The sequence below is a fragment of the Urocampus carinirostris genome, chromosome 1 (genome assembly GCF_059441175.1).
Source record: "Urocampus carinirostris isolate Australia breed hairy pipefish chromosome 1, RoL_Ucar_1.0, whole genome shotgun sequence".
Classification (NCBI taxonomy): domain Eukaryota; kingdom Metazoa; phylum Chordata; class Actinopteri; order Syngnathiformes; family Syngnathidae; genus Urocampus; species Urocampus carinirostris.
In genome coordinates this window covers 76365325-76385866 of record NC_142349.1, presented here as the reverse complement: position 1 = coordinate 76385866, position 20542 = coordinate 76365325, and the positions used below count along the sequence as shown (strand labels likewise).

The 20542-nt window shown below is 42.6% G+C and overlaps 2 protein-coding genes across 6 annotated transcripts in view; both read right to left on the bottom strand.

The window, feature by feature from the left end:
• Window positions 1-225: 225 nt before the first annotated feature.
• On the bottom strand, window positions 226-7018 carry ndufa13 (NADH:ubiquinone oxidoreductase subunit A13). Its single transcript, XM_088320389.1, has 5 exons — window positions 6855-7018; window positions 4664-4742; window positions 4513-4584; window positions 1296-1365; window positions 226-421 (listed from the first exon to the last, which is right to left on the bottom strand). The coding sequence occupies exons 1-5, from the start codon at window positions 6946-6948 to the stop codon at window positions 302-304; spliced, it is 435 nt and encodes a 144-aa protein (XP_088176515.1). The 5' UTR covers window positions 6949-7018; the 3' UTR covers window positions 226-301.
• Window positions 7019-10018: 3000 nt separating this feature from the next.
• The window catches only part of LOC148377014 (transcriptional repressor p66-alpha), a 35679-nt gene continuing 25155 nt past the window's right edge, over window positions 10019-20542 (bottom strand). For 4 of the 5 annotated variants that reach the window (XM_088352421.1, XM_088352413.1, XM_088352403.1 and 1 more), the window contains exons 5-11: window positions 20093-20170; window positions 19903-20022; window positions 19578-19748; window positions 17672-17912; window positions 15312-15640; window positions 13258-13369; window positions 10019-10989 (exon numbers count right to left, since the gene is read on the bottom strand). In XM_088352421.1, the coding sequence (XP_088208547.1) occupies window positions 10850-10989; window positions 13258-13369; window positions 15312-15640; window positions 17672-17912; window positions 19578-19748; window positions 19903-20022; window positions 20093-20170 (1191 nt within the window). In that variant the 3' untranslated portion in view covers window positions 10019-10849. The remainder of the gene's footprint in view (window positions 10990-13257; window positions 13370-15311; window positions 15641-17671; window positions 17913-19577; window positions 19749-19902; window positions 20023-20092; window positions 20171-20542) is intronic. The other variant, XM_088352406.1, reaches the window with a different exon arrangement.

The following is a 20542-nucleotide window of genomic DNA, read 5'->3' as shown; positions in this document are numbered from 1 at the left end:
TGAAGCCAGATTTCTTCAGGAAGCACTATGGTAATTTACTGTACTAGAAAAAAGGTGCACACGATACAAAATCTAACCTACAGCAATGTCTGGATATTTTTCGACATCCCCCCCCAAAAATGTTCGTATCTACAGTTTGGTTTTGGGATGTTTGTAAGTAGGGGAGTGTCTATACACATACCCTGTGAGACATATCCAATTTTGTTAACCAGCACACCAAAATCGTACGCTTCATCACATTTTTAATATTGTATATTACAAAGTAGAGGAAGCCGAGGCTATGGCGATTTTGCATCTCGAGTCAGACGTACAACAGGAACCCGAACCGCTTGTGCATAAACTCTTCTTGGGGACGGAGGAAGAAGAGTTCCTCGGAGAGAGGGGGCACCCAGCGCTCGGTGTGGTAAACTCTCTCCCCCACCTGGCCAAAAGAAAACATTTGTTCACGTGGGATCCTCAGGGATCAGAATGGAGATTTTCATTTTCAGCTGAAATAGCCAGGGTCCAGGAATAAGTGAATAGTTGGACATTGTTTGATCTCGTCTTTTAAAGTTTGGATTTCGCACACAGACACACACATATTTTTCCTGGTGGTTCTCACCTTTGGGATTATGAATTGACTACAGCCCTTTAAGTTATAATTTCCCTCTTTCCGAATGAATCACTTTTGGATGTTTTCTGGCACTATGTTTTTGTTGACCTTAAATAGCAGTTGTGCAGTGAAAGATTTGACTAAATCATCCAATTTGAATCATTTGGACTGCAGGAATAAAATATGAATCTTATCTTGATATCCTAGCCTGTGTATGGTTCTGATTGCACATTTTTGGAGGATAAAAAGGGGCTGGAGTCAACATTTGTAATGATTGCCCCAGGCTTCTGCACAATATGTTAAATATGGCAGAACTAGAGAACAATATGATAAATACAATGCATTGTAGTGTAAAATGAATTTGCCTTTTTATTAATCATTGAAATGCTTTTAGATACTTTAATTTGTATGCGTCTGTAGTTAGAAAAATGTTTTTATTGAGACAGAGTCGAAGGTATAATTCAAGCTATGTCCTGTAACGTTGATCTGTAAGCTTACAAAAGCAGGATTGTTGACTCATTTTTAATCAGATAAACAGGACTCTGAATGACAATACAGTGAGTTCACGCTTTTCTGTAATGTCATTGAAATAAAACAGGATTCATTAAGAATGAACTGAAATATTTGATGTCCTGTTTTACTATTGGTAATAACGGTAAACTATCCCATCTAAAATAGTAGGATATGAAAAAAAGAGGCTTACCTTCCATCCAGGAACATCCTTCATGAGAATTGCTTCCTCTTCTAGATTTTCCCTCAACAGCCGTAAATACCTGCCCAAGTAAAAAAAAAATTGTAAGAATGGATTACAACTAGTTCACATAAAATCTAGAGTTGTATTTCTTTCGATAGTGGCATATTCAGTGCTCCCTGGTGTGCTTTTTGAAAAACAGTAGCATTCCATCTTGTGGTTTGAGAATCTTACACAGGTAATGAGTAGGCCAAACCCTCTACTTGTAAATAGTCTGTATTTATATAGCACTTTTCAAGTCAATGAAGCACTTTACAATGTGCTTCACACTTTCACACACTAACTAACCGATAGCAGCGTCAGCCATGCAAGGCAACTACCCGCTATCGGGGGCATTAGGGATTCGGTGTCTAGCCCAAGAACACTTGGACGTATAAATCGGAGGAGCCGGGAATCGAACCAGTGACCTCTTCATCCCAAGACGACCGCTCTACCTCCTGAGCTAATGTGGCCCAAAAAGTGCCTTGGATAGGCATTGACTGATCAGCCAGAATAGATCCCATATCACGATTGCATACAATTTCATAACATCGGATGCAATGGGAATCGAACCCAGATCGCGGCGCGGGCGTACCAGATCCAATAGCGGCCGTGCAGCCGTGCAAGGCACCAACCTGCGTATTGGGGGCATTAGGGATTCAGTGTCTTGCCCAAGGACACTTCGACATATCACACGGAGGAGCCGGGAATCGAACCTGCCACCTCTTGATCCCAAGATGAGCGCTTTACCTCCTGAGCTCGCTTGCCTGTCCGATCCACTTTCGGGTTTGCCGATGAAAGGTCTTTTTGGGGTCCCCGGCCCTTCAGTTATAATTATTATCGACATATTACTCTCCTCAGGTGTTGTACCCCTTATCTTTCAAATTTGATTCCCCCCTATGTTCCTGTCCGCTCTGAAAAGATCTGCAGGTTAGAGAGCATTCTCCGTTTGGGCCCCTGTAGATTGCTGTCTCAGATTTGATCTCGACCTCAGTGGAAATGTTTAAGTCCAAGCTTAAAACTCACTTATATTCTATATCTTATGTATGACCTATAGATTTCATGCAGACGATATCTGTATTGTTTGTTAATGCTACATCAATTGAAACCTGGACATCCTTTTTATTTTAATTTAATATTGAATTTTATTGTTTGTTAATGCGACATTCGTTGCAGCCTGGTCATCCTGGAAGGGGGATGACCTCATGCGCGGTCCCTTCTCAGGGTTTCTTCATTTTCCTCATGTTGAGGTTTTTGGGGTTTTCCTTTCCCTCATGTAGGTTTTAGGTCAGGGGGTGGTGTCATCATGGTCTGTAGTTTGCAATAATCTGTGGTCTGTGCAGCCCTTTCAGACTCTTTGTGATTAAGGTCCAAACAAATAAACATGACTTGACATTTTGTCACACTAGTAAAACGAGTTGACCCACTTTTTGGCCTAACTGAGATTTAGCCTGATTTGTTAACTTTATGGATTTTATTAACACGATTTTACAGTTTGCTCTATTTTCTCATGTGCATTTTCACTATATTTTAGATTTAAATTCATTTCAATGTTCATTAATTTTGCATTCCATGACCGACTTCCTGTCTTAAATAGTCTACGAACATCGAAGAAGCTTACAGGAAACCTTGCAGACTGCCTGGTTGGATATACATTGACCATCATCTGTTTAGAGACTATACATTAGAGTTTATGCTATTGTTTGGGTGGTCCAAATAACATGGAAGTCCCCCAATTTATGACTTACAGAAATCATTTGTAAACAACTACAGTTTACAATGGAGGTTACATTTTAGAGCAGGGGTAGAACTGAGGTCCACAAGGGCCAAAGTCCTCCTCTGTAGTTTGTAATCTGTGGTCAAGTCATCTTTATTTGTGACGGCCTTCATCACAAGGAGTCTCAAAGGGCTGCACAGACCACAGATTATTGCAAACCACAGACTATTTTGACACCATCCCCTGATCTAAAACCCACATGAGGGCAAGGGAAAACTCAAAAACCTCAAGTCAAGTCATGTTTATTTGTGACGGCCTTCATCACAAAGAGTCTCAAAGGGCTGCACAGACCACAGATTATTGCAAACTACAATGACACCATCCCCTGATCTAAAACCAGATATTATCAACATAAAATATAGATTATTCATATGCTATAGAGTAGAAGTGTGTTTTAAGATTAGATTTAAACATTTCCACTGAGGTTGCAGATCAAATCTAGGGGGAAAGAGCATTCCACGGCACCGGGGCCTGAATGGAGAACGCTCTGGAACCAGCTGATTTCTTCTTGGATCATGGGATCACCAGTAAACTAGCATTTACAGAGCAAAGGCTCAAGACCGGAACATAGGGGGAAATTCTGAAAGATATGAGGGAGCAAGTCCATGCAAGATTTGGTATACAGTGGGACCTCGCTACTTCGTGGTTCGACGTTCGCGGATTCAGAGCTTCGCGGGCTGTAATGGTAAAAAAAAAAAAAAAAAAAAAAAAAAAATCTGCGCTTCCGACAGGCCGGCCTCCGTGCGGAGTGCCGGACCCGCTCGGCTTGTCGCGGTGTCGTGCGTATCGCGCCCGAAAGTACCCGCCGGTTAGGGGCTCGCTCGCGAATAATAAGGATAAGCGGTGCAGATAATGAGATGAGATTTTTTTTTTCCTTTTTGAAGGGGCGTCGCTACTTCACAGATTTTCACTTTTTGCGGGTGGTTTTGCTGCCCATTAAACGGGTCTAAAAAATAATAATTAAAAAATAATAATAATTAAAAAAATATACATATACATTTTTTGAAGGTGCGCCGCTACTTCGCGGATTTTCACTTATGGCGGGTGGTTTTGGTCCCCATTAACCGCGATAACCGAGGTCTTACTGTACTACCGACAAAACCTTCAAATCACATCTTAAACTAACGCAGGTTAGCTAAAATCGGGGTCATGTGATCAAAATTTCTTGTCTTAGTCAAAAGCCTCGCTGCGGCATTTTGTACGCTTTGAAACTCCACGTGACGAAGGGCGTCACAAATAAACACGATTTGACTCGTTTCTAAAGTCTTTCTCACTATGAATCAAACTGCCACAGAACTTGACAAAGAGTTACAGCCGGCCAAAAAATGTCTGGTTCTTGAGGACCACCGATCTTTCCCTCTCTCCGGGCCCTCGATATAGCGAGGGCCCGCACTGTTTTTGTATTAAATTCACCTTCGGTCTTGCTCCGCTTGCAACAGCGGCATCATAGCGATCCTAGCTTCCAGATCCTCAATCAGCAGCCGCCTGCGGGAATACACAAACGGGAATAAAAACAGGAATAAACAAGGACAGGAAATAATCCAGGAAAAAAACGTGTTCCTACCTTCTCTCTCGGTTCCATTTGAAAAGTTTCCAGTAGCCGAACATCATCACGCCGATGCTAATGCCAAACATGCTGTAACCTGTAAAATGAAGATTTAGGACAGAAATGGATTACATAGCAGGCACGCGTTTAATTTCTCCACTTTTATTTTGGAAATTTCTTTTTATGTCACAAGTGTCAATCAGGCGGACCGCGGGCCAGATGAGGCCCGCTAAGGGATTGAATCCGGCCCGCGAGACAACACTCAGAGAGGCGCAAGAGAAAAACAAGCTGCAGGTTGAAATATGTAAACTTGATGTTGCCAAAGCCAGGTGCCTCCAACAAAGACACTTTACTTGTATTTATTTCTCTCTCTCTCTTTTCCACCCTTTATCTCCCACTCTCGGTGTCTCTCTTTTTTTTTTTGTTGCTCTTTGTCTCTTTCTCTCTCTGTGTCTTTTTAACTTATTTTGCTCTAACTTCCTTTTTTCCTTTTCTCTTTCTCTCTTCCTACCCTTCACGCTTTCTTTTCTCCTTTCTATTTCTCTTTGGATTTCTTTCTTCCTCTCACTTTCTTTTCCCCCTCTCGCACGACTTTTTATCTTTTGTTTCTCACGCTCTCTCTCTCTTTCTTTGTCCCGCCCCCTCTCCTTTTCCCTCCCTCTTTCTCTTTATCTCTCTTTTTCTTTCTCTTTAATCTACTCGTCCGGCCCCCGACAGAAAGTTTGTTCTATCGTGTGGCCCCTGAGGTAAAATGAGTTTGACACCCCTGGTTTATGTCATTGCACTATTTTCTTATGCACTTTTAACTAAGGCCAGTACACAAGTACTCATATCTGTCAACCTTCACGTTTTTGCCGTACAAAGTACGTTTATGATGCATTTTAAGGGGTGTACGACGTACAAGAAAATCTGTACGGAATAAGGGAAATGTGTCAATTTTGGGTGCCATCCAGTATAAACCGACGATCACGAAACGTCAAATCAATCAAGTCAAAGTCTGCCGCGGTAGCCTCTATCTCGGTATCGTTTTTTTATCGTCGCAAACAAAGCCAGTGCTTTGATGCTACTGTGCGCATGCGTCTGCCGCCTGGGGATTTCCCATCATGCATCATTCCAATCACACGTGAACATAATGAAAGCAGAGCAGTAGGCCTACATTACAACATAGTTTTAATTTTTATTTGGATACAATCATTGAGTAGCAATGCAGAACCTGAATGAAAACGCCGTAAGTCATTTTGATCTGAGTAAATTTGAAGTACATGTGGTCTCAAAAACCATTGGATATAATGTGGTAGTTATGTAGTGAAAGGAAGTCCGTCTCTTTTTTAGAGAACCGGCTTATTCGGCTCAACTCATTAAAAAGAGCCGGCTCTCAAACGGCTCACTTGCTATGATGCATTATATTACGAATGATGATCTTGTATAAAGAAGATAAGGAAAAAAGGAAGTATAAAAGGAGAAAATGAAATAAAGACAGCTTTGTGGTTATCCCTTGAATCGGTATATTACCAACAATCATTTAATGCAGAGAATGAATTCATAATTTGAATAAGAAAATTCTACTTGATTCTATTTGCATGTATTTTTTTCCTTCTACAGTGAACGTCCAAGCGACTTCATTTTTTAACTTTTTTAATAATAAAGCTCATACATGTCGAGCAACTCAGTATCTCACAACAAAATGTTCATGAACAATATATATGATATAACGAAACACATGTACAATATAACACGTTAAACTACATAAACAGGTTTGAAAAATCAAATATGGTGTAAGATTATTTTGTAAGGGAAAATACGACAGTTGGTAAGGAGCCCCTGGAGCTTGACAGGTATGTAGCTGGGATGGGCTCCAGCACCCCCGCGACCCTACTGAGGATAAGCGGTGCAGATAATTGATGTATCGATACACTAGTAGTCTTTTGTTTATTTAATTTCAACCTTTTCAGTGTTTTGTGACACGGTTATCCTTCCTTGCGTGCCAAACTATGTTCACTACGTTGATATAATAAATAAATTCAATATGACGAATATAAAAGTGTAAAACATTCTAAATAACAGTTAAGGAAATGAGTATTTAAGAAAAGAACCGGTGTCCTAATGCCTTTTTTGTTAGCATTAGCATTAGTCGTGGTTGTCCGACGCGCTTTGTGTGTTTAACAACAATTTGGAGAGATTTAGCAAGGTATCCTAATGATTTAAGTACCTGACAATCCTCTTTTCGGTAAATTTCTCTTATAGTCGAAAGCGGCGTAACCTCCCGGAGGAGGCATGTCCTGCTTCACCTTGGAACCCGCCATCTTGCAGCGGCCTCCACTGGGAACAACACACCGCCACTGCTCTTCCTCTAGACTGCGGCCAAGTGGTGATAGCGCTCGGGCGCCCCCTGTCTGGCGCCACGTTACTGTTGTAATGTAAAATTGTTTTAATCCGTTCCAACACCTTGAATGTTTATCTTGAATATTTAACGTAAAGCTAACCCAGGCTAATCGTACGTTCGCGTTAGCTAACATGAACGTGTAAAAATTAATAAATCAGGTCGTTTACACGTCATTTAGCACCCGGGTCTCCACAACAAGTGGTGAGCGGTTAAGGGATAAAGAAAAGAATTATGAGTAGGATTTCTTACCGTCGCGGTTGTCTGCAGAAGCCATGCTGTATTCCTGAAAGAAGGGAAACTCGCACACCTTCTTCATATTTTGCTATTATTTCTTTCTTAAATGCAATAGTTGTACGCGGTACTCCTCTTTTTTCACCTGTAGCAACTTTGATGCTTGCACCAAGCTTCTTCCGAGGCATAATTAGGGGTTAAAACACTCCCTTCACCGCTTTTGAAAAACGAAAACAGAAAAGGAGTGCGCGTTGCCGTGACAACAGTTCTTCACGAGGGGTGGGGGCAATCTACACTCGTACGCCGCTCAGCGTACCGGCGTTCGAACTCCGATTTTTTGAACGAAAAGCGAAGCAAGAATTTCTCAAAATTTTTGGTCGAGAACCGATTTGTTCGAACTGAGAGGCGTTCGAAAACCCAGGTTCCACTGTATAATGTCATTGGCGCGACTGAAAAAATCTCATCTCATCTCATCAGCTGTACCGCTTATCCTTATTAGGGTCGCGGGGGGGCTGGAGCCCATCCCAACCATCTCCGGGCAGTGGGTAGGGGACACCCTGAACTGGTGGCCAGCCAATCGCAGGGCACACAGGGACAGACAACTCGCTCGCTCAGTCACACCTAGGGACAATTTGGACCGGCCAATTCACCTGAAATACATGTTTTTTGGAATGTGGGAGGAAACCCACGCAAGCACGGGGAGAACATACAAACTCCGCACAGTAAGGCGGTAGCTGTATTTGAACCCATGCAGGAGCTTCCCACGACCTCAGAACTGTGCCGCACAAATTATATCAAATGAATGATTAGTTGAATTTAAAATGACCTTCGTGTCACCAAAAATTGAACTGCTGCTTATGTTCTTTGTTACTCTTCATTTTGATTGTGTTTACGTTCTGGTTGTTTTACAATTTTTAGTGTAATGGTGAACACTTAGCGAAATTACTATTTACCAAAAATCAACAAAAACATTTTTTGGTCCATCTCAATGCCGTGACTTATTCTCAAAAACTGCTGTGAACATTGACGAATGTCACATCACACAGAGTGACTCAGTTCAAAATTCGGGTGTCATATTTGACCCTGATCTGTCCTTTCAAACACATGGGAAGAAAATGACTAGAACCGCTTTCTTCCATCTTCGCAACACGGCTAAAATTCGTCATATGCGGAGATTATAATTCACGCGTTTTGTTTCCTCCAGTCTCGATGACTGTAATGCACTACTCTCCGGTCTCCCGAAGTCCAGAATCTTCAGCTGGTACAAAATGCTGCAGAGAGGCTTTTAACTAGGACAAAAAAGTCCCATCACATCACCCCGATTTTGGCTAACCTGCATCGGCTCCCTGTCTGCCTAAGATGTGATTTCAAAGTTCTCTTAGTATTATACAAAGTCATACATGGACTTGCTCCCTCATATCTTTCAGACCCGATTTCCCCCTATGTTCCGGTCCGGAGCCTTCGCTCTGAAAATGCTGGCATACTAGAGATCCCAAGAACCAAGAAGAAATCCGTACTGTAGATTCGAAAACCTATTGGGGCCCCGGTGCTGTGGAATGCTCTTCCCCCTGAGATCCGATCTGCAACCTCAGTGGAAATGTTTCAATCTAAGCTTAAAACTCACTTCTACTCTATAGCATACGAGTAACCTATACTTTTTGTGGACAATATCTCTGTATTATTTGTGATTGCAACATCCTTTGCGGTCTGGTAATCCTGAAAGGGGGATGCTACATGTGCGGTCGGTCACTTCTCAAGGTTTATCCATTTTCCTCATGTTGAGGTTTTTGGCTTTTTCATTAAGTCGGGATGGCTGGGCTACTCTCAAGCAGTTTTTTTTCTCCCCTCTTTGTGGAGGACCTGCACAGCATGCACTTACTTTTACTCAGGTACATATTTAGATAAAGAAAATGAAATGCTTACCAAACAGTTTAACGCCAAATCAAAAGAACTTTTCATCCTCAGTGTCGGAGTAAAACACGTGGATTCCTCCTTCCACCTCCCTCACATCAGACGTCACTTTTGCTTCTTGCCAGTAGCGTCCAAGCTTTTTCTTTCTGCTTTTTGACCAAATATTTCTCTATCTGCACCTTGTAATGTGCAGAATAGGATTTTTCTTTTGGTGCCATTTCGTTCAGTTTCGATTTTGTTCACTGCACGAGGTCTGAATGCGCACTACGCCGCCAAACCGTTAATTTAGGCGCTGCGCTTGCAGTGCACACTTTATTTGAGGGACTCAACCCCAAGCATTGAAGTAAAGCACAGTCAGTGAATATCTTTATTGCATTAAACTGAATACATGTAACTTGTAGTCAATCATATAAAAACCTTTAATACTTATAAACTTCAAACAACAACAAAGGAAACCTTCCCGAAAGCGATCCAGTTCACGCCCAAGTTCCTACTTTAGTGCCGGCATTGGAAAGTGCGTTACTTTTTTCATGTTTACCAAGAGGTCCTGAAAAAAGGATACAAAAATAAATGTGTGAAAGGTAAAATATATTTTAAGGGGCGGCAGTAGCTCAGGAGGTAGAGCGCTCGTCCTTGGTTCAAGGGATCCCAGTTCGAATCCCGGCTCGTCCGTGTTACATGTCGAAGTGTCCTTGGGTAAGACACTGAACCCCTAATACCCCCAATAAGCAGGTTAGCGCCTTACACGGCTGCAAGGCCGCTATTGGGAAATGTGGAGCACATTGTAAAGCGCTTTGGGAAGTCATTGACTTGAAAAGCGCTATATAAATGCAGATCATTTCATTTCATTTCATTTATTTGGGAGGAAAATCTTAAACCCCAAGAAATGACAATAAATTGCATATCGTTGTATGGTTTGCTTGGACAGCAAAAAAGAAAAGGGAAATGTCATGGGGTGAGTTCTTACAGCATTAAAACAAGATCCTTGTATATGTTATGGGTTCACGGTCGGAAATACAGTTTTTCTTCCCCATTCTTTATCATGTTTCCTGATTCCACGACGGACAAAACCAGCTCACCTGAGTTTGCATTTTGTCAGTGGAAAAGCCACACTCAAATCAAAATAAGAATCGTATATTAAAAAAAAGAAGCAACTTACAGATGACGCGAGCGACGACACCCCGCTTGGTTGTTAGCTAAGGTGCAAAAAATGAGCTGTTAAATGCAAGCATGCTGTTAAACAAAGAAAACAAAGCGGAAAAAAAAAGCAAAGCGCAAAAACTTTTCATTTGTGACAAGCCACAAAATGGAAAGTTGAAAAACAATCCCCAAAACATCAACAAATATAACTTAAATACAAATTAAATTCAACATTGAAGCGACAGGGATGACTGCAATGAAACATTTACGACTCAAATCTGGTGATTTTTTCCCTGGATGTACGTTTTTTAGTTTTGACTTTACAGACGAAAAGAAGAAGAACCAAGTTTGTATTTTACCCCCGAGTCAAAGTTCACGAGGGACAGACCGTCAAAATAAACAGAGATGAAAAAAAATGAAGGAAACGGTTCAGGTTTGAGAAGCTGCAATTACCAAAACGTCCTCTGGGAGGCGCTGTTTCCCACCGCATTAGGGTGAGTAGAAGATGGATTTACTTTAAATGTGTCCATTTTTCATTTCTATTTCCAGGCATTTGCAGCCTGCGAGATAGACGAGCGAGAGGGGATCATGTCCAGCAGGTACTCCCTCTGTCGTGCGTCCACACTGGCCGAATTCTTGTGTCCGCTCAGGCTTGGGTTGACGTAGGCCATTGTCACGCCTGGGGGAGAAAAAACATGTCAGAGCAGACCGTTTGGCATGACAAAAAACAGCAAACTGAATCTTGCATTGAGCAACGTGGACACGAATCTTTTCCCCTTCCATTAGGGGCCAAGTACTGAACCCTGCGGAACACCTAAGATAACACTAAAGGGCTCAGATGTCATTTCACCATATTTAACACAGAGCGTCCTATCTGAGAGGTCAGGATACAATTTTTTTTACCCATTACTTCACACATGACATAGGCCAGATGCGTCATTTGTTACAGTGCAAAGCAGTATTGGGGGGGGGGGGGACATTTGATTGCTTAAGTTAGACATTACTACAAATGCGATCAAAAATAAGTTAGTATATAATGATTAATGTGAATTTTTTTTTACCTGTTTATTATCAAAGAGACAAAAAATATTGATTTCCACTATGAATAAACGTAACAGGGTGGACCTGTTATGCCTTTCCTCATGTAATGTTTTCTTGTGTGGCCCTTTATCGCAGGGAGTCTCGGGGGGGCTGCGCGGACTATTGTGACGCCATCCCCTGATCTAAAACCTACATGAGGGCAAGGGAAAAATTCAAAACCTTAATAATACCCCCAATAAGCAGGTCGGCGCTTGCATGGCTGCATGGCCGCTATTGGTGTGTGAGTGTGTGTGTGTGAATGTGTAAGTGTCAAGCACAATGTAAAGTGCTTTGGGAGCTCTTCATTGACTTGAAAAGTGCTATAGAAATGCAGACCATTTACCATTCATTGCTACAACAGGAACATGATAAACACCCACCATAATAAAAAATACACATGAGTGAAAACTAATTCAGCATTTTTTTCAGTTTGGGCATGTCCCCACCAATATTGAGGAATCTTTGTATTGTCTCCACCAGTATTATGTGATAACTTTAACCTTCCTAGAATGCGTTTTCTTTTGTGACGCAATGCATGCCATCCATCCATTATCTGCACCACTTATCCTCAGTAGGGTCGCGGGGGTGCTGGAGCCCATCCCAGCTATCTTCGGGCAGGAGACACCCCGAACTGGTTGCTACACTGTGACAGACAATTCGCTCGCTCATTCACACCTAGGGACAATTTGGAACGGCCAATTAACCTGACATGCATGTTTTTGGAATGTGGGAGGAAACTGGAGTGCCCAACTTACACAACGTCTCTGCCCGGGTGGCCGACAACTTTTTCAAGGGGAAAAAAAAGCAAAAGATTTCTTTTCATATCAAACGTTTGCTTGATTCCGAAATCTTCGTTCGGTTTGGCAATTTGCATACTCGTCAGCCGATCAGAAGCCTGCATCCAGACCTTCCCGAGCGTTATAAGGTCGCGCATTTGCATATCATTTTCCAAAGTAGACAGAGAACACAAGAAAAATGGAGAAGTGGTAAGGAATCAAGCCAAAACCTCAGCCCCAGAAAAAAGATTCAAAAGGAGCTAACAAAACGTATGACGCTACAAAACGTAAACGTACATTAAAAGCATGGTGGAAAGAGGAGTTCACGTGGCTTATACTTGGCAGCCAATCAGAAGCCTGCATCGAATAACTTTGTGCTTCCGGACTTTCCCGAGCGTCATAAGGTCGCGCATTTGCATATCATTTTCCAAAGTAGACAGAGAACACAAGAAAAATGGAGAAGTGGTTAGGAATCAAGCCAAAACCTCAGCCCCAGAAGAAAGATTCTAAAGAAGCTAACAAAATGTATGATGCTACAAAAGCATGGTGGAAGGAGGAGTTCACGTGGCTTGCAGCAGATGACGCAACGCAAACATGGCATGAATGAAGATGAGTAGATACAGATACATACTGATAGCAGATGGAAAACAGCGATGTCATATGTATGTTATGAGTAGATTTATAATGAACTTAATTTTAAAGTCTTGTTATGATATATATTCTGATTATAAATTCCTAATACTTTGCCACAACGGGTTTTTCTGCGATGAGTCATCTTATTGCATTTCAAGTTGTGAAAAATCGGGCAGGCCACTTTATGGCTGGTGTCCGGTCAATTTTTCTCATGAGTTTCAGACACTGATAATAAGTACGATTTTGTCATTTGACAAATTAATAAAATGCAGTCCAAACGGTTAAAACAAAGCGGGCAACCCCAGAAAAAGACGGGACCGCAGAAGGAACAGGGGCGTGGCGTGGAGGGGCCCCTTTAGAAAGAAGAAGGCAAAGGCGCGTCTACCTATGCTGGCCCCCGACCAATCCGCTGCCGCCGAATTTGTGAATGTGGACAGAGCGTCAGGTGACGTGCTTACCTGGCCGGCTAACTAGAGCGGCGGCCGCAACGGCGCTCTGCAGCTGGGATGACGACGAGAAGGAGTGGGGGACCCCCCGAACGCTGCCGTGGGATGGGTGGCCGGAAGAGCTCTGAGGGGGGTAAAGAACGCATAGTTAAATGTGGGGTTCTCCAAAGTTCAATTCGAGGCCCTCTACTCTTTAATCTATATGTGGGGATGTCATCAGGAGACACGGAATCAGGTTCCATAGTTATACAAACTACACTCAGCTGTATACATGCTTCGTCCACCTTTTTAATACCTAAAACCAAGCACTTTAAAGGACTTTCCAGTGCCATTAACATGCAATTAAAACCAAAGACAGGGTCAGATATCGGGATCATACTCATGTTTTATCCCTGCAGTCCAAATGATTAAAATTGGATGATTTAGTAATTTCTTTCACTTCACAACTGCTATTTAAGGTCACCAAAAACATAGTGCCAGAAAACATCCATAAATTATTCATTCGGAAAGAGGGAAAATATAACTTAAAGGGCTGTAGTCAATTCATAATCCCAAAGGTGAGAACCACCAGGAAAAGTATGTGTGTGTCTGTGTGCGGAGTCAAACTTTGGAACAATTTAAAAGGACGAGATCAAACAATGTCCAACTCTTGACTTGTTCAAATTTAAATACAAAAAAAAAAAAAAAACATTCCTGGCGGAATACAGAGATGAAGAAGATGGGTGATACGAGAGATTGGGAATAGTGCGTCTAGAGCTATGGTTAACTTTGTGTTATTGTTGCTATTGTTATATCACAACTGTTATCATTAATATTATTTCTCTTGTTGTTATATCATTGGTGTATTTAATAGGGAAGATGAAGAGGTAGGGAATATAAGCAATTTGCTTCTGACTACCCCTTTACAAACGTATTATGTAACATTATTTTGTTGTTCAGTTATTGTTTTAGTTTTGTTTTTTATTTAATGTTCGAATAAAGTTTTCATTCATTCATTCAACATATCCAATGTGAATAAATTCCTAACCCTATTGTATGAGGTGACCCAGTGCTGTCTGTAGGTAAAGAACCAGAAATGTGATCAATCTAGCTAAATATGGAGAGAGAAAGATAGATAGATAGATAGAGAGAGAGCGAGATAGAGAGAGGGATAGAGAGATAGATAGATAGGTGAGGGTCCACCCATTTATCTCTCAGCCAAACACGGAGGTGCTGATCCATGATAAACAACACGGTGCTTAACTGAAAATGTCTAAAAATCAGGTAAAAGCGTGCATTGAAAAAAATTATTTTGCCGTGCGCTCGCGTGCCACTGGATAACCCCTCGCGTGGCACTGCTGGCACGCGTGTCATAGGTTGCCGAGCCCTGGTACAGAACATGAATTTAAGTGTTGTATCATCCTTATTATAATTCAACTTATTTTTCTTATAAAATATGCTAAATGTATTTTTTACTGCTTTTGGGGATCATTTTTCCTCACTTTATCATATCCATCCATCCATCCATCCATCCATTATCCGTACCGCTTATTCTCAGTAGGGTCGCGGGGGTGCTGGAGCCCATCCCAGCCATCTACGGTCAGTGGGCAGAGGACACCCTGAACTGGTTACCAGCCAGTCGCAGGGCACCCAGGGACAGACAATTCGCTCGCTCATTTACAATATGTTAACCCATTTTGTAACAATGACAATAAAGGTATATTCTATTCCCACCTAGGGACAATTTGGACCGGCCAATTCACCTGACATGCATGTTTTTGGCATGTGGGAGGAAACCGGAGTGCCCGGAGGAAACCCATGCAAGCACAGGGAGAACATGCAAACTCCGCACAGGAAGGTTGGTAGCTGGATTTGAACCCATGACCTCAGAACTGTCCTACACACACCGCGCCGCCGTGCTGCCCCACATTATCATATGTATTATCATATGTCTAACTTATTTTTAAGTCAAGAAAGAATTATACTAAAAATGAGCAAAATTATCTCTAAGTAATTTTTTCAATTTTCTTAATGTAGGAAACATCTTCAGTTAATTAAGGACAGGTTAGCGCTTTCCTGCCACCAACCTTGTTGGAGTGATGGTGTACGAGGTTTCCCCCCCGGTGCATGGAGGACGCCCGGGCCTGTTTCAGCTGCGACGAGGCGGACGACTGCTGCCCGATCCGCTGTTCGATTTCCTGCTCTTGCTGCAGCGCTTTGACGAAGGCCGCTTTCAGTCGGTTGGTGTGCTCGGCTTTCAAAGCCTTCTTCTGATTGGACGACATGCAGTCTTCGCAGAAGACCTTGCCGCCCTTGGCCTTGTCCTGCCTCCACCGGCACGTGAAGTCGGTGTGGCACTGAGTGCACGAGTTGGGTTCTCTCGAGGAGGGCTTGAATGAGGCTAGTCCCGTCTTTCCTGAAGGGAGGGACGGAAAACACCAGATATTTAAGAAAACATGGGAGCGGCAGCCTTTCCAGCAGCTTCGTGTTATTTCGCTCTATTTGTGATTTATTGTTTTAATTGTCTGCTTCTATCTTTGGTGTTTTTCGTCCCATTTGACAACTACACTTTCGATCCAATGGTTCTGGGTTTTAACGCACAAAAATCCATTTATTCAAGGAATCAACTCCTTGCCCTGAAGAATTCTCTGTCGTGGATGCAGAGCCGGAGATAAGGCTAAGCGGCTAGCGACGTAATAAGCCTTCGGTACCGTCCGTAATCATGGCACCAAATAAGACCGACAAACTGGCTGTGCAGGCGGAAAACATCAAAGCGTACAGGGGGTGCGGTTTGCTGTGTTTTACGGAAACGAGGCTCACGTCTAGCATCCTGGACGCTAACGTGGAGCTACCCGGCTTCAACACTGTTAGGACAGAGACACAAAAGCCTGCGGGAAGCGGACTCGCTATCTACGTGAACACGAGGTGGTGTAAACACAAAGATTTCCATCTGCTGCAGGGACGTCGAACTTTTGGACTAGCGCGTGAAGTCATCCACTCCGCTGTTGCTAAACTACAACACAGCACCCCAAGGCCATCCTGTTAATCTGTTAATAAACAAAAAGGATACTGCTGGAAGTGTGAATTTCCCGACGGGGATGAATAAAGTATCCATCCATCTAAATGTACTTATTTTGAAAGTTAAAAACCTTGTTACAGAAATACAGTAGCCTGCAGGATATATGGCATCAGGACGTTTTTTTACTTCATGGGGTGGAATACAGCTTTTTTTTTCTGCTACTTGTTACAGCATCTACCCCAGAATACAACAAGAAATCATTCCACATGCCCAAAAGCTTATGAAATGTAGGTTTTGCGGTCTTACTCCATATAGCTGAGAATCACTTGCCTCATAGGTCTCAAAGATGCCTGTCCGCTACTGATCAAACGTCAATTTACTGCAAGATATTTGTCTGCTATTGATTTGCGTCAAGGAATCATGAAGATGCCTATTGGCTGTTGGCTGAATTTGCTGCCACAACACCCCATATCACTCTCTTCAGTTCAGAATCTTGTGTAAAACAATGAATTTGTTTCAGTATAGGTCCCATGACGCAGTGATGCTAAAGGGAGAAGCAAGAATTTTATGACAATGGAAATTAAGTTTGCAATGATCAAGAAATGCGAAGAAGGCAAATTAATCATTACCCTCACAATGAAATATCAACAATCTGGACAATTACCAGGTAGGTGCCTTGCATGGCCCAGCTCCTCCGTGTTATATGTGTCCTTGGGCAAGACACTGAATCCCTAATGCCCCCAATAGGCGCCTTGCATGGCTGCACGGCCACTATTGGTGTGTGAGTGTGTGTGCGAATGGGTAAGTGTGAAGCACATTGTAAAGCGCTTTGGGAGGTTGAAAAGCGCTATAGAAATGCAGACCATTTACCATTTACTCACCTCTACCTCTTTTATGGACAAGGCTTTTCTTGAATAGTCTGTAGTTTGCAATAATCTGTGGTCTGAGCAGCCCTTTGAGACTCTTTGTGATTAAGAGCGTTACAAATAAACATGACTTGACTTGACTTAAAAGTATGAATGGAATAAAGCTAGAAAATATTTTATGACAATCCCCGCAAAAGCTAGTTTTAAAATTAGTTTTCATTTGAATCTGCAGTTACCGTCTCCTCCCCCTCTGCATCCACCCGTTTCTCCACTCAACCAGCTCAAGTCATGTCACACCAAAGGTAAAAATAATTTTCATTTTTACTTTAATTTATAATGTTATGTTATCAAATGGACCAATATTACAAACAACGACCCGGGCGGTTTAAGGATCTGTGAACTTTGGGTACTAACTATATTCTGTTTACTTTTTGAATGATTTCCTTGGTTTTTAACCCCTGCCAAACATCACTTTCAATATACATCCCCACCTCAGAAGAGATTTACGTTGTATCCGCGGGGTCTACAGTATTGTTATTTGGAAGGTTTAGCACAACCACACCTCTGTGAAAGGTATCCAGAAGATTCTGAACCACTTCTTCAAGTCCCACCAAGTAGATGAACTCATTATTTGCTGCCGATGGCAAGAAGTTAAACTCTGGAGCAGGGGGCTTGGGAGGAGGGATCTCCAGGAGCGTCTTCTCCAATTGTTTGCGTAGAGCCAGTTTGGCTGCCGCCTGACGGCTAGCCGGACTGTCATTGGAGCCCACCAGAGACACCACGTTGCTTCCCGACGAAGAAACCTTCAAAGAGAAGCAGTCGATAGGAGGGACATATTAGTTTAGGAGAACTCCTTATTTTGAGTTACAGTTGTGGTCAAATGTTGACATATAACAGAATTTCATGGCTCTTTTGAGTTTCCAGTTATTTCTATAACTCTGATTTTTCTCTGATAGAGTGATTTGAAGAGATAGTTCTTTTCACAAAAAAAAACATTCATGAAGTTTGGTTCTGTTCTTTGATGACTTTTTTATGGGTTAACAAAAAAAAGTGATCAAATCTGCTGGTTCAAAAATATACATACAGCAGCGCTAATATTTGGTAACATGTCCCTTGGCCATTTTCACTCCAATTAGGTGCTTTTGGTAGCCATCCACAAGCTTCTGTTTGAATCGTTGACCACTCCTCTTGACACAATTGGTGCAGTTCAGTTAAATTTGATGGCTTTCTGACATGGACTGGTTTTTTTCAGCATTGTCCACAAGTTCTCAATGGGGTTTAAGTCAGGACTTTAAGAAGGCTATTCTAAAACCTTCATTCTAGCCTGATTTAGCCATTCCATTACTATTTTTGATGTGTGTTTGGGGTCATTGTCCGGTTGGAACACCTAACTGCGCCCAAGACCCAGTTTTCGGGCTGATGACTTTAGGTTATCTTGAAGAATTAGAAGGTAATCCTCAGTCTTCATTATCCCATTTGCTCTCTGTAAAGCACCAGTTCCATTGGCAGTAAAACAGCACCACAGCATGATACTACCACCACCGTGTTTGACAGTAGGCATGGTGTACTTGGGGTTGAAAGTCTTACCTTTTCTCCTCCAAACATAGATAGATAGATAGATAGATACTTTATTCATCCCCGAAGGGAAATTCACTTTTCCAGCAGCATCCCTAAGCTGAGAACAATCGAAAATAGTGCTGGGCATCGTGGCCAAATAGCTCGATTTTTGTTTCGTCTGACCTCAGGACTTTTCTCCAGAAGGTCTTTCTCAGCAGCAAACTTCAGTCGAGCCTTAAGGTGCCGCTTTTGGAGCGAGTACTTCCTTCTTGCACGGCAGCCTCTCAGTCCATGAAGATGCAAAACACGCTTGACTGTGGACACTGACACTCATGTTCCAGCAGCTTCTAATTCTTGGCAGATCTGCTTTTTGGTGATTCCCGGTTGAATCTTCACCCTCCTGACCAATTTTCTCTCAGCAGCAGGTGATAGCGTGCGTTTTCTTCCTGAAAGTGGCAGTGACAAAACAGTGCCATGCACTTCATACTTACAAACAATTGTTTGCACTGTTTCTGTTGGGGCCTGTAGCTGCTCTGAAATGGATGAGGCCTATTTAAATGGCCTTAGAGAAGTCACCAGCGGTAGTCACTCAATCACCATGCTATAAAGCTCATTTCTCTGACACAACTTTCTAAGTCACCAAAGTTGCTGATTCTTGTTGCTGTATGAATATTTTTGACTCAACAGATTTGATTATCTTTTCTGTTAACCGATAATAAAGTCATAAAAGAACCAAACTTCTTGAATGTTTTTGTGACAAAGAACTATCTGTTGTAATCACTCTATTAAAGAAATGTCAGAGTTGTAGAAATAACTGGAAACTCGAGAGCCATGACACTGTTTTTCACAAGTGTATGTTAACTTTTGACCACAACAGTAAGTTAACCGCATCTGACCAAGGAACTACCGACCAGTGAGTTTGCAGTACTCCCGACTCTGATTAGGCCTGCCTGCATCAGGCTTCTCTGACCCTGACCAGCAGGGACTGAGGTCCTGGTGCCCATCAGCAGGGGGGGCGGCCCACCGGAGGCTCCACCGCCAGAGGCTGCCATCTGCTGCTGCTGCCTGAGAGCCTGGATCTGCTGCGGAGACACAAAGATGCTCTAAACCAGGACAATGAGAGGTGACCACAGAAGAGGTGGTGGATGCCACGGAAACATCGACAATGTCGGAGAGAGAAGGAGCTGATTGATAATAGATTCTAAGTTTGGGATTGATCCAGTGAGCCATACTCACCTGCGTGCCTCTGACCAGAGGTGGCATGATGATCTGTGAGCCGTGTTTAGACGACATTTGCTGTCCTCCACGCAGCAAAGGCGGAGGTATGACCACGCCTGAACTTCGACCCGACACCATCTGTCGATGAGATGAAGAAGGCAATGTCCAAAAGAGAACACATGACGGTCCATGTCAAGGAATAGTGAACCTGTTGCGAGCCTTTGATGCTTGTAAGTGTCCCGCGTATTAGAGGAGGTGGAGCAGAGGAACCAGACAATCCCGAAGCCTGTAGAACGAGAAGCTTAGAATTGATGAACTACATAACGCTGAACTACATAAGAGCTTCTCTTCTCGCGATATTTGACATACGAGATATCTTTCGACATACGAGATAACAAAGTTATGAGAATTACCAGACGCTACCACTAGAGGGTGGAGTGCTTGAGACTGCTCACCGCCAATATCAGCCTGTCTGGGTAGAAGATGCGTTTCCTGCCATATAGACTTGATCCTGCACTTGTTTTTTATTCTATTTTTTATTGTATCGTCTATGTAACAACAGTCTCTTGTGCTTCCTCACTCCTCCTGCACATCTCACCCTCACTCCCCCACCACTACGCATACACCTCCTTCAGCAACCGATTTCCTCCTTTCTAAG

Coding starts and splice junctions, on each gene's coding strand:
- ndufa13 (XM_088320389.1), bottom strand. CDS start 6,948: ATGGCGGGTTCCAAGGTGAAGCAGGACATGCCTCCTCCGGGAGGTTAC. Junction 4,743..6,854: donor ACCGAAAAGAGGATTGTCAG/GTACTTAAATCA, acceptor TTCATTTTACAG/GTTACAGCATGTTTGGCATT. Junction 4,585..4,663: donor AAATGGAACCGAGAGAGAAG/GTAGGAACACGT, acceptor GTATTCCCGCAG/GCGGCTGCTGATTGAGGATC.